The 18,105-nt window shown below is 35.9% G+C and overlaps 3 protein-coding genes across 4 annotated transcripts in view; all 3 read left to right on the top strand.

The window, feature by feature from the left end:
* Window positions 1-83: 83 nt before the first annotated feature.
* Window positions 84-3,406, top strand: LOC120332735 (protein Hikeshi-like). The gene has a single exon (XM_039400050.2). The coding sequence runs from the start codon at window positions 168-170 to the stop codon at window positions 786-788; it is 621 nt and encodes a 206-aa protein (XP_039255984.2). The 5' UTR covers window positions 84-167; the 3' UTR covers window positions 789-3,406.
* LOC120332732 (5-oxoprolinase-like) overlaps window positions 3,335-18,105 on the top strand; it is a 27,892-nt gene continuing 13,121 nt past the window's right edge. Inside the window, exons 1-14 of one of the 2 annotated variants that reach the window (XM_078119157.1) lie at window positions 3,335-3,524; window positions 3,689-3,780; window positions 4,599-4,790; window positions 10,908-11,033; window positions 11,460-11,566; window positions 12,433-12,548; window positions 13,207-13,339; window positions 14,138-14,250; window positions 14,657-14,745; window positions 15,332-15,449; window positions 16,094-16,148; window positions 16,279-16,489; window positions 17,145-17,257; window positions 17,841-17,929. In XM_078119157.1, the coding sequence (XP_077975283.1) occupies window positions 3,335-3,524; window positions 3,689-3,780; window positions 4,599-4,790; window positions 10,908-11,033; window positions 11,460-11,566; window positions 12,433-12,548; window positions 13,207-13,339; window positions 14,138-14,250; window positions 14,657-14,745; window positions 15,332-15,449; window positions 16,094-16,148; window positions 16,279-16,489; window positions 17,145-17,257; window positions 17,841-17,929 (1,744 nt within the window). Of the gene's footprint in view, window positions 3,525-3,688; window positions 3,781-4,598; window positions 4,791-10,601; window positions 10,789-10,907; window positions 11,034-11,459; window positions 11,567-12,432; window positions 12,549-13,206; window positions 13,340-14,137; window positions 14,251-14,656; window positions 14,746-15,331; window positions 15,450-16,093; window positions 16,149-16,278; window positions 16,490-17,144; window positions 17,258-17,840; window positions 17,930-18,105 lie in introns of those variants that run through there. The other variant, XM_078119158.1, reaches the window with a different exon arrangement.
* On the top strand, window positions 6,755-7,788 carry LOC144431347 (zinc finger BED domain-containing protein 5-like). The gene has a single exon (XM_078119372.1). It carries the CDS (start codon window positions 6,790-6,792, stop codon window positions 7,786-7,788), a length of 999 nt encoding a protein of 332 aa, XP_077975498.1. The 5' UTR covers window positions 6,755-6,789.

Raw genomic sequence — 18,105 nt, 5'->3', positions numbered from 1 at the left:
ACATAATCCTTATGACGTCATTTTCTCACCTTGTTGACAGCTGGACGTGACAAGTCATGCCTGATTGATTAAATGTCACGTGATGAGTACTGCACCCGTAGTAAACAAACTTTTGCAGAACCGTGCGAATCGCTTTTGTTTGGTGTGAAAGTGACATTAAACTCAAAATGTTTGCTGTTTTAGTTGCTGGTAGACTTGTTCAAACAGATGTACATCAAATTGAGGAAATGAAGGTTCTTTTTGATCTTGAAGATATCACAGATGCGAATCACATCGTCGTTTTTATGACGGGGCAAACTCCGTTTCCTGACGGTTTTGGCGGAGCTGTTTATCTCAATTTACCGTCCGCTTCAGGAGAATCAAACTGGCTTTTATTAGGACATTTGACCAATCAAAAACCTTCCTCAATTTACAAAATAACTGGAATCAAAAAAGATTTCGAACAAAGCACGCCAAATATATTTGGTTCAATGACAGCATTGCCTTCCCCGGCACAACCACACCACGCCCAGCTAGGAATTGCCGTCGAGCCATTGACGATGCTCGTTCAACAAACTCCCGTTTCTGGCATCAGTGCACCAAAAGCGACCACTCTGATGGAATTTACACAAAAAATGTTGCAAACATTTTACAATTATGCGTCATCATTTGCATGTTCTCGGGAAACAATAAGCAACAGTTTAGTTGGGTCCCCTTCTGACCAATTTGTGCCACTGAATACGCTTGATAAATGGTTTATAGAATTTCAATCTAAGTTGCAAAGAGATCCAAATTTTTGGAAATCTTGAGAAATTGTATTCTGAAATGCTGTCCACCCTGGGTGAGTGTGCATGGGAAACTTGAAATGTAGCAGGTACCCAAAGTTGCTTGGAATGCATGAACATCATGAATGAGTGCTGGGATGTCAGTGATATTTTGTGTGTGAAAATGTTGTGAGTGAATGGAGTAGCACATGTCCCCAAATCAAGAACAAAGAAAAGTCTGAAAGTATTACTGATTTTTGCCCTTTTCATAAATTCATCTGAATGATACAAATGAGAATATATTTAGAGTGTAATAACTGTAGGGGCTAGTGTAGTTTCGTACCACAAGTACTTCTAGTGGGCGTAGCATAATGTTTGCATATGTTATTCCTAACCCCCACCTGACTATGCCATCCAAAGATTACGTCACTACGACCTCACAATCATGTCATAGAGCTTGCCAAAGTATAGTTACGATCGTCCAAAATAACATCTGTGCCAACGATAACGAACTCACTAACGCTAGCAATCTCCCTCATATCGGGAACGTTGCGACGAGAAAATGACTTGCTTGATTTCCAATGAACGTCTGCGCTATTTTCATGGCCGTCCATAAACTTTGTAGGGCCTAATTATTTCAACTTTTGGATAATGTAGTCAGGAGGGGGTTAGGAATGACATATGCTAAAATTGTTAAGCCAGGCCAACTTGAAGTACATGTTGTACTAAATTACATGAGACACGTATCTGTACTGAATTTTGATTATTTTCCATTTTGAAAAATGTTTTTGTTCATACATATGAATTACGATTGGAGGTTTACTATGCCTTCATCGTAATTTGTAAGTGCACATAATTGAAATTCACCAAGATATCAATCGTTTAACTTTTAGAATATCTTATTTTCAAATCGTATCATTATTTCCGTAAGAAGCTATCAGTTAACATTGAAAAGAAATCGAATTTGGTTATTGGTATATCAACTTGATCAAATCAAAAAGTGAGATTATTTTTGCAACAAATGGGTACATGTGGAAGGGAAGATCGTGCAATCATTCCATCATTAAATGTCTTTGTTTTTGTATGAGTTGAGTGAGGAAGTGTCTAATTTTATATATCTCGATTAGATTTGCGTCTCTGATATTGTGGATGATTTGCTACATAAAATTGTAATTGTGGAAAAATATTTTGTGGTAAATATCACTTCTATAGTCACAAACCTGACTATGCCTATGGAGATGATATTCATAAGTTCATAACAAACTATTTTTTTCAGTAGCTAAATTTTGAATAATTGTAGAATGTGTTTTATATTTTCTAGTTTCTCATTTATCATGCAATATTGTATATTTGCAATGTGAGAAAATTTTTGTTGCAATCTGTATGGTTTTATGCCTGACTTGTTATAATCGTTGCTGTCCTGACTCCTGTGTGGTATGGGTATCTAAACATAAGTTATTGTCTTAGTAAACTCACATCCGAATTTCCTTTCCTCTCGATGTCACATTGAAACAACTACCGTAAATATGCATTATGCATATAAATTGAAATATCTACATTGATTCTTGAATGAAGAAATCCGAATTGACAAGCTATTTTTAGAATTAAATCTATACTTTTTCACCATAGCTGTTCATTTGTGGTATATACCACATCACTTTAGCATAGTCTGTTCTAATCTATCTTTTGTGTCTTTGATTTGATCTCATTATGTTAAATGATATTTTTTAATTAAACAGTTATTCACATCTATCGCTTCGAGCAAGGTCCCATACGAGCATCTCATGATTTTTAACAATATGTAAGGATATCTTGAGTAGACCGAATTTTTTGTGGTTTCGGCATTGCCTGCTCAATTTATTACACTCTGGGTGAGGTGTTGTCCTGGGAATCGAAACCCGAGATTGTGACTTACTTTTAATGTCAATACTTCTTAACATTTTCACCGTTAGCCATCAATCCTACGATATTGGGATAATTTTAATTTTCGTTCGATATTTTTTCGTTTGTTTCTCTAAACTCCTTTTGATCATGAAAGTATTCAAAATATAAACATTTTAGTAATCACAAACCAATTTGATACCATTTATATAGTGTATAGTTGCATCATATTCATAGGCTTGTCTTCATGGATTTCCTCACTAAATCTAAAACATAGTTACAGAAATACATTCGTGTTAGTGTGCAGCAGGACTCTCGAATTGCATAGTTATTGGCATTCCCAATTATTAATGCTTGCTCTTGATTTTGTTTTTATTTGTCAATAATAGTCATTAGTCTGTTTTATTCATGTTCATAGGATCTTATACAGTGTGACCAAAAAAACAGACTTAAGTCAGGGGGTGTGCATCACAGATTGAACTAAATTAAAAACTTGTGCCGCATCCGCACACTTTTTATTTGTGGGCCGCGTTGGGCCCACGGGTCGCAGCTTGCACACTCCTGAACTCAGTAATTAAACTTATGTGTTCTGTTTTTTGAGTCACCTGATATAAGTTTCTACGGGAAAATAGAAATTAACAACATTACCGTACATCTTGAAATTTGCAATGTAGCATTGATTCACTGCTTTCAATCACCTGTCTATCAACATGAATGTGTTAACTCCTTTGCTGGAAAAATTTTTCATATTTCATCAAATTTTTAATAAAATTTTTCTCAGATTTATAACTGATTTTGCTTCATTGTGCTTGCAAAATATGGGAGACTCTGGTTTTAATAAATTTCAGTTTTCAATTGATAGAGGTGGAACATTCACAGATGTCTTTGCAAAATGCCCAAGTGAGTCGAATGTTTACCATAGGTATTTGTTGCAAATATAAATAATCAATGAAAACATTCCAATAAACATATTCAACCGTATTGAAATGTCTCCAAATAAATATTATTTTTTTATCAATTTCCACATATTGTGATATTCAATAAGGTGGGATTGTTTTTTTCAGATGGGAAAACCAGAGTGATGAAACTGCTGTCTGTGGATCCAAATAATTATGCAGATGCTCCAACAGAAGCTATTAGAAGGATATTGGAAGAGGTATTCAGTGTTTAGTCATAATTTAGTCTTTAATATACTGTATATGTGTTGAGCTATTATTTTTAATATTGTTTATCAATTACAGAAATATTTGCTGTCTTTAGTATGTGTTACACATAATTATATGCATAATATATGTAATTATATGTATAATTATGTGCAATTCAAGAGTCCCACTGCACACTAACAAAAATATATTTTTGTAACGTTTTGTCTGATCTGACCATTGTTGTAAACTGCTTGTCTGAGGAAGTCTGATTTTGGTCAGACGAAACGTTACTGAAATATATTTGTGTTAGGGTGCGGCAGGAATTTTTAAATTGCGTATTATGGTATTTTTATTCCTGCTACAGCATCCTTGCAATACTTGCATACGGATCCACTAGCACAAAGGCATTCGGGAAGGATTGGGAGTTAGTCTCGTGCAACCTCTACTGATACTTCTGTATAATTGTTTTGAATTTAGGGGGGAGGGGGGGGGGGCAGTGGCTTAGTGCTTAGTTATAAATATAATGGCATCGCCGCCATCGCATGTTGGAATTTTTGTTTCAAATCCCATATCTTCCATCTTACCCTAGGTGTAATAAATTGGGTAGACAATTTTAAACCTGAAAGATTACGGTCCTTCCAAAATGAAGTAGCCCCTTACATAACAGTGACAGGGCCTTGTTCAGAACGAAAGGTGTATATTGTGTTGTATAAAAAAAATTATGCAAATTGATTACGAATATGTGAAAATAATCATATGTACTTATTCTACCAATATCAACAAGATTTCTATGTTTTTGCTAACTTTATAATTCATTTTTTCCGAACAGGAAACTGGCACAAAAATGCCACCCAGCAAACCAATTGATACATCAGAGATTGATTTTATTCGCATGGGTACAACTGTAGCTACGAATGCTTTGCTAGAAAGGAAGGGTGAACGAATGGCACTGGCTATAACAAAAGGATTCAAAGATTTGCTCTATATTGGGAATCAATCAAGACCCAAGATTTTTGATTTGGTATGTTGGTATTAAGATCATGCATGAGGATCCTGTAAAGCAGACGTCTCTGGACTTTTCAAACATACGACGCATTTACTTTCTGCAATTTAAATTGAGACGCATTGGACAAAATTTTACTTATCGACATTGAATTACGACATTTAATAGTTCCAATTTATGCACATGTAATCAAGTAAATAAGTTATAATATCCAGATGCCCAGTTTATCTGGTTATACTTCTCTTTCAACAACGTTACTCTTAACACATTTGAAATTAGAAATGGATTAATATTTTGTGGCATATCAATAATTATCTTGTGGCAGTCGAGTGTATGCTACCCACAGTTTGGCAACTACTGCTGTAGAAAATTACTTATAGGAAATGCTGAGATATTTTTTCGTCCATATCGATTTGAATGTTTCAAAAATCAAGTTTTTAGTGTATTCTAAATAGTTTCTCAATAGGTCATGACAATTTAGAGCAGTGGTTCTTAAACTGGGGGGCGCGCCCCCCTAGGGGGGCGCGAGAAGATTTTAGGGGGGGCGCGAAAGATTTCAAGAAACCACACTTGAGACTTTATTTTGCTTAGCCAATTTAATATTTTGAAATTTCATTTAACTCGTCGTCTTGTTGCTTTATAATTTTGTGTCGTAAAATGATGCAAAATGACCCTTTTCTTTCACTACTCACTACCAGACTACGCGTGGCAAAATAGGATAAGCATGCGTGAATATGCGTTGAAATTGATTACTGTGTTAACGGTTCTGCGAGCATTGATTTCCTTGCTTAGTGTCGTAACAATGACCAATCAGCATTAAGTCAACAATGACGGTACAATAGAAGTCGGTCAGACAGATGTTCGAGCATGGCTGTTAACGTTTTGTCGTTTTCGTGGTTTTGTGTATTAGCCTATTTGACAGCTTTCAGTTGTGCCTCCAAAAATAGCTGTATATCGAATACCTTAATTTTCATCATATTTTTCGATGAGCTGTAGATTAGTTGCAATAAGTAATAAAACTTGATACCGCAAACTCTGTGATGACCTAACTTATGCCATAAGTATCTGTAAGCGGCACACGGTATTTAGTTTTGGATAAAATTGACAGTTTTGACCATTTGATGTATATCTTTTCTTTGGGCTGAAAACGTACATATATTTAATTGCACTTTTCCATTTTGTAAACTGTATTGTTTGTAATCTCATCAGGTAGATTGGCTTTGAATATTTGAGAAGTTGAGCAAGCCATGAAGTCTGCAATCCTTGTGTATTGTCAGAAACAGTAGATTGACTTTTGAATATAGCTCAGTAGTGATGTTATGAAGTAGTTTAACAATTGAGTGAGTTTTTACGTAATCATTTATTGAATTTAGTGTAGATTTAGTTGAAATTTAGTTGCATTGCAAAATGAGCGGGAAAAAGAGAAAGTATGATGAAGATTATCTTAGGTATGGCTTCATATATACCACAGTGAAGGGCGAGGTTGTACCGCAATGCATTTTGTGCTTTGAAAATCTCAGCAATGACGCTATGAGGCCAACTCGCTTACAGCGACATCTTAAAACAAAGCACCCTGCACATCAGGAAAAACCTTTACCTTTTTTTCAAAGCAAAAAGGATTCATTTAAAAAAATGAGGACTTGTAGCATAAATTCATTTTGTCAGTCGCCTTCTGCAGATGTAGTAGAAGCTTCTTTTGAAATTGCTCATATGATTGCGAAGCAGAAAAATCCGCACAGTATAGGGGAGACATTGATAAAACCGAGTATTTTAAAAGCTGCTTGTTTTGGGAGAGGCGAGCAGTAAGAAACTTGCAAAGATTTCTCTTTCGGATTCTACAATTAAAACAAGAATTGATGAGATTGCACACGGACACGACATTGAACTTCAGGTTATCGAAAAAATAAAGCTGTCGCCATTTTTCGCCATACAATGTGACGAAACTACTGATATTGCTAACTTGTGTCAGTTGTTGGTATATGTCCGTTTTGTAGGATCAAGTTCAATTGAAGAAGACATGCTCCTTTGCAAACCTCTCGAGACGACCTCTAAAGCTGAAGATGTATTCAAACTTGTTGCTGAACTTTTTGAAAATAATGAATTGAAATGGGATAAACTTGTAGGTGTCTGCACTGACGGTGCGCCGGCTATGATAGGATCTCGTAGTGGATTTATTGCCAGAATAAAACAAAAAAATTCCGACGTTATTGGATCGCACTGTGTCATCCATCGAGAGGCTTTGGCTTCTAAGACTCTCTCTACTTCGATGAAAGATAAGCTTGCGATAATAATACGAACCGTGAACTACATTAAAACTAGTGCCGTCAATACACGAATGTTTGCCAAATTCTGTAAAGATATGGATTGTAATTACGAGAATCTGCTTTTCCATACAAATGTTCGGTGGCTATCGAAAGGAAACATGTTAGCACGTGTGTATGAGATGAGGAATGAGCTTACGCTATTTCTGGAAGCTCAGGAAAAATACGATCTTCTCCTTTATTTCAAATCAGATGAATTTGTGCTGGTCATGGCCTACCTTGTGGACATTTTTGAATCTCTGAATAAATTAAATCTACTATTACAAGGCAGAGAAACTAATCGAATAACTGACTACGGTTTCATTCGTGCTTACATAGCGAAGCTTGAATTATGGTATCGCCGAGCTCAACAAGGAAACGCGGCCTCATTCCCCAATCTCGATACTGCTCTTGACGAAAAACAAATCAAGCTTGATGGTGATTTCAAGAGCGATATTGTGTCCCACCTACGTCTTTTAAAAGAAGAATTTGAACGCTATTTTCCAGATTTGAATGACACAGAACTTCCAGAATGGAAACTTACAAGAGATCCATTTCGTGTCGATGAAGACATTCTTCCAAGCAACTTGCAAGAAGAATATTTGGATATGAAATTTGATTCATCTGCAAAAGACGACTTTGAAGCCATGCCGCTAACCGACTTCTGGGCAAAATATGTACGCATATATCGACGCATCAAAACCAAACAGTGCTAAGTCCACTTTTCCCAAAAACGACATTTTCCAACTGCTGATTTTCCTGGACTTAGCTCTACATTTTGGTCTATTTGCCTTATCTCTAGGTGCTCTAGATCTCAAGATAGCTATGGACATAACCCTGCTTTTTTTAGGGCATTTGAGAACTAAACAGAGCTGTGTCTGCTATAGTGGACTTAGCTCTGGATAACTGCATTGTAAGTCGGTGCTAAGTCCGTTTTTTGGACATAGCTCCTCCCAAAAATTTGAGTTAAATATAATAGAAAGCGCTAAGTCCATACCAGCTCTCAGTCATAGCTCAGTGTTAGCTGTTTTTTATGTTTACAGTAGAGGGAATGAGAAAGTTATAATTCATTGCCATAACCACTTTCCAACTGCTGTTTTTAAATTATTAAAATTTACATAATTATGGAATTTTCGAGTCGGAAATATATCTTTCAAGCAAAGCCAAGCAAAGTGTGAACCAGCCAGAAGACTTTACTCAGTTACGATATCCCATCTGATAAGAAATCTAACCAGAATATGATTGTCTCAGTACATACAAAAAATGAGATGCAGTCCGAGAAAAGATACTAAGACTGATCAAAAACGTAATCAGGAAGTCAACAGAGTCTACACTTTTTTAAATCCAGAAAGCAACGAGTTGGTGCAAGTGTGTAATAACTTTTTTTAGATTCCCCCGAATATAAGCAAGAAAAGGGTGGAAACATCACTGGTTCACTGGAGAAAGATATGTGAGGAAGATATGGTGACCACAACAAAGTCACCAGGGAAAGGCAGGAGCCATTTATAACTCATATAAAATTGTTTCCAGTTGTTGAATCACATTATTTGAGAAAAGACAGTCAGTGGGAATATCTTCATGAGTATCTGACTGTACGACAAATGTATGAAATATATGAGATTTGGTGCGAAGAAAATAGCTCTGCAGTTGAATCATATGATTTTTATTTACGCATATCCAATGAAAAATTCAATCTTAAATTTCACCGACCTAAAATAGATGTGTGTGATCAATGCTTTCAGCTTTCAAAAAATGCAAAAATCTCTATTGACTGACGAAGATTTCGAAAATCAAACTAAGCATATCCAAGAAAAGGACATGGTGCGTTCAATGAAGAGGGAAATGAAAGAAAAAACCACAACAGATTCTTCACTTCATGTGGCAGCTTTTGACCTTCAGAAAACTCTTCTTTGTCTTTGTGGACAAGTGTCCTCCTTTTACTACACACAAATGCTGAAAAATTTCAACTTTACAGTAACTGACATTCAGTCCATGCACAAGAGTTGCTATCTTTGGAATGAAGTATAAGGGTGAAAAAGCTCTTGTAAAATAGCGACTGCAGTGTTTTGATACCTGTCCTCTCTCACCACAGCAGTGAAGACTGTGCAACTTTTCTGTGACCGCTGCAGTGGACAAAATAATAACAGAGCTATGATTGTGATGTTACTCTATGCTATAGAGGAGCTGCATTTCGATGAAATAACACTTAATTTTCTAATTACAGGTCATTCTCAAAATGAGAATGACACAGCCCATTCGGTGAGGAGCTCTTTTAGAACTCTTTGGTTCTAAAGTCAGCAAGACCAGCAACACAAAAAAGACAGAATATAAAAGAGTCAGCAGGGAGAAATACAAGAGTTTGACAACATTATGTAATAAGAATTTAATCCCTACAAACCACAAGGCATTCTACGAATTGCTTCCAGTAATTGATGAAAGTTAGATTTCATGAGCAGAAACACTAGCTCAAACTTTTGTAAAATTAAAATAATTTAAAACAGTTTTACATATTGGGCTTGATTTAATTTTTTTTTATTTTTTTTGACCATTCCTGATTGAGAATTTACAACAGTTTCTTTCTTAACTTTGTTTAGTAATTTAGTTGGCAATGGTTATGAGAAGGAATATAATATAAAAAATGCAGTAATCAGTAGCAATAGCAGTCTGATAAAAATTGGATGCTAGATAACTATTGTCAGCAAGATTCAGGAGCAGAAATATTTTCTAACGTGGAGATAAGCTCACAAAAAGTGTCAAAAACATTGTAAAAGGGAATTATTGACGTTTATCAATGACAAGTTGCCTTTATAATAGCATAATAAAGGGGCCCTAAGTCCAATAAAAAAATTCTGGTTGAGAAAATCGAGAGCAAAAAATGGCCCAGGTCCAAAAAACTCCCCCCCAAAAAAATTTGGGGGGCAACACAAATTTTTTTATACCACTCAAATATGGCCTTCATTGTAACTTTGGTGGACCATAAAAACTAGACATCCTCGATGTAAGGTATTAGAGAAATAAAAAAAAGAAACAAAAAAAAAAACGTTTTTTGCGTTTTTCTCAAAACTAGAAAAATGGACTTAGCCCAGTTTGGATTTCATGCGTCGATATAAGAGAGTAGGTAGCGTAGCAATACGCACTCTGCTTCCGTTTTCATCTACCTACCTTTGTGAAAGCGGGTTTTCTACTCTGGTGAATATAAAGCCAAAACAACGGAATAAACTTCAATGTGAATCAGATATGAGATGTGCGTTATCTGCTACAGTTCCTCGAATTAAATTACTTGTTTCGCAAAAACAGATTCACCCCTCTCATTGACGTTATTTGTGAATAAAATCTTGTTTCGTTGAATGCATGTTTGTGCCTCAATTTAGGGGGGGGGGGGCGCGAAATCTGTACGATTTTTCAAAGGGGGGCACGGCTCAAAAAGTTTAAGAACCACTGATTTAGAGATTGTGACTTTCTTTTTTGAGATTTATCCCAGGGGTGGGGAAAGTTGAGAAGAATGGTCAATCATATGATGGCAAGCCACGGCCTCTCATCAATTGACCAGTTCATCTCGGGTATGGGAGTAGTTAATCAGTTTCAAATGCATGGACTTAATGGAGTTTCGGGAACCACCCTATGGCGACATGAAGATGAGCAACTCTCTTGAACATTATTATTCTCCATGTGCCACAGAATTTTCAAAATGAGAGCTTGTGGTGGGATAAACACAGGTAATGATGGCAGGCATATTCCTAGCACTCAATACAATGCGCCAACCGCAGATTTTTCACTTCAAAGTGAGTGCATGGAGAATTGAAAAATACTGAAATTGCTTAAAATATGAATTCAGAAAATTGAAATACCTGATGTTCTTTATGAAGAATTAGTTGAAGTTGATGAGAGGATAATACTTCATCAAAAACATTGTGAATTAGGATTGAATGAACCAATTCGCGGTGAACATACTGATGAAAAGGTTAGTTTGATTTATTAGAATGAATATTACCATTTTCATGAGAAATTGAACCTTGAAACGGAATAATCTTCTATGTTCACACTGAGAATATTGTCTCGGCGTTCAGGCATCAATGACATAATGAAATTTGAAGAGGAGATTAATAACATGATTAGGTATACATGATAACAATGATATCATCTATTCATTGAATAAAAAAATCTTGAAAAATCTCAAATTTTGGAGCAAAAAATTTGAAGAAAAATGAATTCGGAATTACTAAAAATCAAATTAGTATAATTCAGGTATTTATTTGACCATTTCGTTCCGAGCAACGCTGTTATAATGCTTGTCTGAGGAAGTCTGACAAGGCCAGATGATAGATACTCATAACTCTTGTATTACATAGTGTAGTCATGTTCATTCCCGCTGTTTCATTCATTTTAGTTACATGTTACGCAAGAGGTCGATGAAGTCACATTACGCAAAGATCTTCAATCTGTATTAGATAAAGGAATTAAAAGTCTTGCAGTAGTCTTGATGCATTCATACTTGTAAGTTAGAGAATTATTTATTCAATGATCAAAGGATTTCATCAAATTAGTCAATTACCTTTGCTTTGTGAATCCGATTTTTTTTATTCGCCCACCAAAATTTCTTTTTATAATCCAGTGCAAAATATTTTCAGACGTCAAGCCTTATGATTCATTGTATTTCAAACTACATAGGAAATGAAACGTTTCCCTTCAATTTTAAGATCAATATTCCACATTGAACAAAATTACATTCAAGAAATGTCATTTTGGATGTTCTAGCCTTGTCATTAACTGGAAACATTGATGCTGATTTAATGCCTGAATTGGTGCTCCTGGAGTATGCGCACCAAGATGTCGCATAACCTGAACCCTAACCTGGTACACAACTTGAGTTCAGGTTGTGCGCCATCTTGGTACGCATACTTCAGGAGGTCCCCTGAATTTTTATAATAAAAAATAATAGTTTTATACCAAATCTATCATTTTGAATTTGCTGATTTGCTATATTATTGAATGAAATTATGGTGTTTTTAACAATTCTGGTCCTTTTACCATTTATTTGAGTGACTGAAATCTTGTTTGGAATGCATATATTTTTGCAGCTATCCCTCATTAATTGGATTCCGAAATAATATTTCGATATTGTGTAAAATTATTACACTACTCTTTGACAGACAATATACCTGATATTATAAAATATTATTTCAATATATAATCATTAAGTATTTAATATCCTTACATCCTTCTGTGTACTGAAATAGTTCAGGTCAACTATATAGGCTACTCTTTGAAATGAAAATTGCCTTCTTTAATGTAGTTGTCTTTTAAACTTTTAATAATCATTTAAAAATACCTATTTTTCATCCCACATTTTATCGTCGAAGGTATCCTAATCATGAAAGGAAGGTTGGTGAAATTGCAACTGAGATGGGCTTTACTCAGGTTTCTTTATCATCTGTCGTAATGCCAATGGTGAAAATTGTTTCAAGAGGATTCACAGGTATTAGGATATTGATATATATATTATTTACACAAGCCAGTAAGGTGCCCAGTATACTTCTCTGCCAATGCAGGGGAATCCGCCAACGACGCTAACAATATTGCGCAGAGAGAATTGTACCAATAGTGACAGTTCATTTTAAGCGCTGGACATTTCGTAGTTACCTTTCTGTGAAACTTTTCCTGTGGCTGATATTCGAAAAAAAGGTTCACTAAAATCCGTAAGCTTTGTCAGTTTATGGACTATCGAGATGAAAGACGGCTTGTTCGGTCTAGTTTTTCTTCCATGAAGGATAGCATTCTTGAAATTTCAATAATCGACTTGGTTGACGTATAAATAACGAAAAATTATTACAAAAAATGGAAATTTTTTAACGATCATCGTGTTTTTGCTGCTGCCATGGAAACGAAATATCTATTAGGACTTTGAGAGAAACACACATTACTAGGGTGTCAGCATAACCTAAGTGAGAAATTTCAATCAAATCGGCCCAACCATTTAGACGGTACAGCCAAACAGATAAACAGATGGACACAGCGACTAAGAATAAGGGTCTCCTAGAGCGGAGATCCATTAATTGGTGTAGCCTACATGATGTTCTTGATACTGTATTATCGAAGTAACCGAGGTACATGAACTTGTATTTGTTTTGTTTTAGCTTGTGTTGATGCTTATCTCACTCCCTGTATTAAACAATATCTCAATGGATTCCAGTCTGGATTTGATGAAAATTTGAAAGATGTGAAACTATTATTTATGCAGTCAGATGGCGGCCTCACTCCTGTTGACAAGTATGTTGTTTATTGGTATTTTTTATACAATGTCTGGGCCAGGGTTCCATCTTTTTTTTTTAAATCTCATGCCCCACAAGGGCTGCAGCCGGGGAAACGACCCCCCTGTATCATAAAGAGCAATTTTCATAGCTTTTTAGACCCTAAAGACTCTTGAAAACCCACCTGCTAGCTGTTGCGGTCTAACTTGGCAATTAGAAATTTCAAATACCCCACACCCCTGCCCCCACTTCCTTCAGGGTGTAATAAATTGGGTTGGCAATGCCAAACTGGAAAGAGTTCAGTTCTTCCAAATGCCATAATAGTAACTCTTTATATAGCATTAAATATCAGTGGAAGCATTTGTAAGGCCTTGTTTGGAGCGATAGGCGTCGTATAAAAAAAATTAGCATGTGGAACTGGAAAAATTAAAATATTTACACAGATAGTCTAACGTTATTCATTTCGAATTGGTGTTCGATGACCGATTTGTTCGAGTATTGCAACGTTTTGGTCAAGAGGCCGACGAGACACGCAGTTCATGTAATGTCATCCTACTCGACGGCGTGCTCGAATTTCTGTTCGATTACCGCAACATTTTTGACTAGGATCTTTTGGTCGACTACCGAATTGTTTGAGTATCGAGTCGTTCGACTACCGAGGTACAACTGTATAATACTTCGATCAGTCTTTTATGAAATACAATAGGTTTTGAACAGACAAGCCATTCTAACACTTCATATCTTTTCCTTAATAGTATTACCGGTAAGTACAATTTTCATTTTTTAGGAATAAAATAAAATCAACAGTATTTTTTAGATTTACTGGAAGTAAAGCAATATTATCAGGACCAGCAGGAGGAGTTGTTGGTTATGCATTGACGGCTTATTCTGATGAAAATAAGTTACCTGTTATTGGTTTTGATATGGGAGGTATATCTGATTTTATTCATTATGTTTTTATTTGGAAAGCTTTTATCGAAACAATAAGGATAAGATTTACATATTTATCCAGGGGGAGAAGATATCTGATAAGATGACTTAAAGCCAATATGGCGAACGACGGCCTCTTGTCCGGTTTCCAGTCCATCTCGGGTATGAGATTAGTTAGCCAGTTATTTGTTTTCGGATACACGGACTTGATGGTGGACCAGTAACTGACCAGTTGATTATGTAAATCTCCCTATGGCGGCGAGGAGTCCAGCAATCCTCTCTCATATAACTATACCTGCATGGGATTCGATCCTGCGAACCCACGCAGGGTAATCAGAGGTGCGGTGGGGAGCGTATTTCTAACGCTTAGCACGGCGATAAGTAACTTGAGTTCTGTGTTGCCCAGGTACATCGACTGATGTTAGTAGATACGCTGGACAATATGAACATATTTTTGAAACAACAACTGCTGGAGTTACAATCCAAGCACCTCAGGTATTTCCAGTTTCATTTCTACTGTGCAGTGATATGAATATAAAGGTTTCATTTGTTTAACCATTTGTTATTCCTATGTAACAATAGTGACAGTTAGGCTTAACTACGATGACTACATTGTAGTGAAACCATTCAAGGCAAACTTTTCAGACTGTTTTCTAGGCTTTTATAAACTTGAACATTACTGCTATGCTAAAATAAGAAAAAAACAATTTACAAGGTATAGTAAGCTTGACGAGCGCTAACCAAATAAAACCCTCGCTTTGTCACGCAACTATTAATGTTGATATACTATTAATCCTTCGGCGATGGTGCCACGTTGGCCACATTAGGTGGCGCTGATTCAATTTCATCACACAGATTAAAATTATGGGTTCAAATCCCATGCCCACCACCTCACCCAGGGTGGAAAAGGTTCCAGTTCTTTCTAAATGAAACAGCTCTCCACATATGAGTAGCCGCTTGTGCAGATCCTTATTCAGAGCTACAGACATATAAATGGACTCTTGAATGGTTGAATTATAAAATTCTATGCAAATCTATTGAAAATCAAATTTTTGTAAACCACTAATTGTGTTTATTACAGTTGGACATTAACACTGTAGCAGCAGGAGGGGGATCGATGTTGTTTTTCCGTAGTGGATTGTTTGTTGTTGGTCCCGAGTCAGCTGGTGCTCATCCTGGTCCTGCTTGTTACAAGAAAGGTAAGCAGAGTAATATGAATAGAATCAATGTTTGCACGTCACAGGGTGATTAACATATTTGGTAACATGGGATAGGAGTTTTTTTGGACCTCCCAGAAGTATGCGCACCAGGATGGCGCACATCCTGAACATAGTATGTGTGTACCGGTTAGGATTCAGGTTGTGCGACATCTTGGTGCGCATACTTCTGGAGCACCGTTTTTTTTTTATATTTCTTCCCGGTAGACAGAAAAGGCGTTAATACAGCTTAATCATATGACGAACCATATACTCTCATTTGGTTACTAATCTATGGGAATAATAATTTAGTTATTTGCTTTAAAAGCAACGATTTGATCTGATGGTGGGGAGAACCATAACTGACCAGCGATTGCTATGACCACCAAACTATTTTATTTGAATGCTGAATTCATTTTGGGCAGATTTTTTCTCGCTTCATCTTTGTCCTAATCAAAGATGTTCACTGCGGCTTTAGTGAATTTATATATGAAAATGTTGTGAAACGAGTTCAGTTTGCCATAATTTTAAACATCACATATATATCGCTGAAATGTCAATATAAAAGTGGATATCGGGTACTTGAAGCTTTATTATGAATTGCCGTTCAAGTACCAGGTATAATGTTGATCTTATTTTCATTTCAGGTGGTCCCTTGACTGTCACTGATGCCAATCTATGTCTTGGACGACTTTTACCAAGGTAATGACTCTCACCACATATTAAAATTGCTATATGTTATTCCACAATAGTTCATCATCATAAATTAGCTACATAAATTACATAATTGTTGATTTGTTGTTTATGCTGTCATTCTTTTTTGAAATTCCAGTCATTTCCCAAAAATCTTTGGACCAAAGGAGAATGAAGCACTTGATATTGCTGTAACAAGACAAAAATTTACTGAGATGACCAAAGAAGTGAATCAGTTCATGAAGTCACAAAATTCAAGCCATACCCAACTCTCCATCGAAGAAGTAGCAATGGGTTTTATAGAAGTTGCAAACGAATCTATGTGTCGACCAATTAGAGCCCTCACACAGGTGAGATTTTTTCATTTTGTCAGTTTTTTGTGAGATCTTAATTATGATTATCAGTGGTTCCTCTAAATTTTCTACTAGATGACTTTTTTTTATGAGGAATTTAAAACCATGGACAAGGCTCTGTATAAGCAAACACAGCTAGGTAAGGAGCTGTTATAATTTGGGAGGACAGAAATCTTTACGGTTTGTCATTGCCTACCCAATTTATTATACCCCGGGTGTAGGTGTTGGCACATAATTTTGTGCTGCGATGGTATTACAGTTAAGCCTAACTACTAGACTATGTCGTTGACATGGTATGTGAGGAACTTAACACCCATACACACAAGTCTGTAGTGTTAATATCTGTCATCAGCTGAAATATGGGCCTAGCTTCCTAATAAAGCAATATGACTTTGAAGAGAAAGAATGACTTTAAGTGATAACGTCAGCAGGGTTAAATTTAATAATTGTTTTATCTAGATTTTAACACAAATTACCACAGTAAGTGTATATATATATTTATATAAATGTTAAACTGCTTTGATTGGTTCATCTCCTATTTTTCTGTTTCTGGGCTTTCTACTTGACCAAACTTTAAATTTAGTTTAGTAAGTAGACCCAATTAGACGCTGCATAAATTAATTTTAAACCAATTTTATCATTTGCATTTCAGGCGAAGGGACATGATACTTCACGTCATGTACTTGCATGTTTTGGAGGAGCAGGAGGACAACATGCCTGTGCTATTGCAAGATCTTTGGGAATGTCAAAAGTTTACATACACAAGTAATATCTTAATCCTTTAAGAATCCAGACCACCAAGCCATTTCGTGTGGTCCTTGTCAACACTCGGATTTTTGCCCATCAAGCATAGGATCGAATCCGACAGTTTATGTTTAGAAAGTCGCCCACGTGGGTTAAAATTCTCAATGTCTTTTTCTCTTGCCCTTAACTTTTTCACCGTTTTTCTCGGTGCCTTTATTACTGCGAGGCTATGTAAAAGATGCATTCTCTTCTCTTTCCTTTCCCAGAGCAAAATCTAAATTTTTTGTTTGGCCCGGCTGGATGTCTGAAGTTGCAAAAAAATGTTAGACTCAATCATTTTAGCGTTGTACATTACTCATCTCGAGTTTAAATTCCATGCCCATCCGGCTGCCACCCATGTTGCAAAAATTGGGTAGACAATACACATAAAAAAGTGAACAATCATTCCAAAATAATAGCTATGTGAATTTGATTATCTGTGACTGCTTTACAGGGCCTTGTTCGGAGCAGAAAGCACGAACAAGCTTCATATAAAAAGATTTTTGTTTTCATATTTATACAGTTAAAGATTTTCATTATTTAACATCTTGAACTTATATTTCAGATACTCTGGTATTTTATCTGCATATGGGATGGCACTTGCTGACGTAGTCCATGAAGCACAAACTCCTGCTTTATGTGAATATAGCAAAGGTGGGATGAGAAAGAGAATATGGTTTTATGGAATTTATAAAAAATGCCAAGAAATAATAGTACAATGAAGTTGACAGTGATTATCAGTTTTTGTAAATGATTATTGTAATAATAAGACAAAATTTGGACATTTCATCTCCAAATTTTATTGATAAATACAGATTTCTGTGCCATTT

Source organism: Styela clava, chromosome 13, assembly GCF_964204865.1.
Source record: "Styela clava chromosome 13, kaStyClav1.hap1.2, whole genome shotgun sequence".
NCBI lineage: Eukaryota > Metazoa > Chordata > Ascidiacea > Stolidobranchia > Styelidae > Styela > Styela clava.
This window is presented reverse-complemented; position numbering and strand designations above follow the sequence as displayed.

Bases quoted from the DNA above. Each gene is read 5' to 3' on its own strand.
- LOC120332735 (XM_039400050.2), top strand. From the start codon at position 168: ATGTTTGCTGTTTTAGTTGCTGGTAGACTTGTTCAAACAGATGTACAT.
- LOC144431347 (XM_078119372.1), top strand. From the start codon at position 6,790: ATGCTCCTTTGCAAACCTCTCGAGACGACCTCTAAAGCTGAAGATGTA.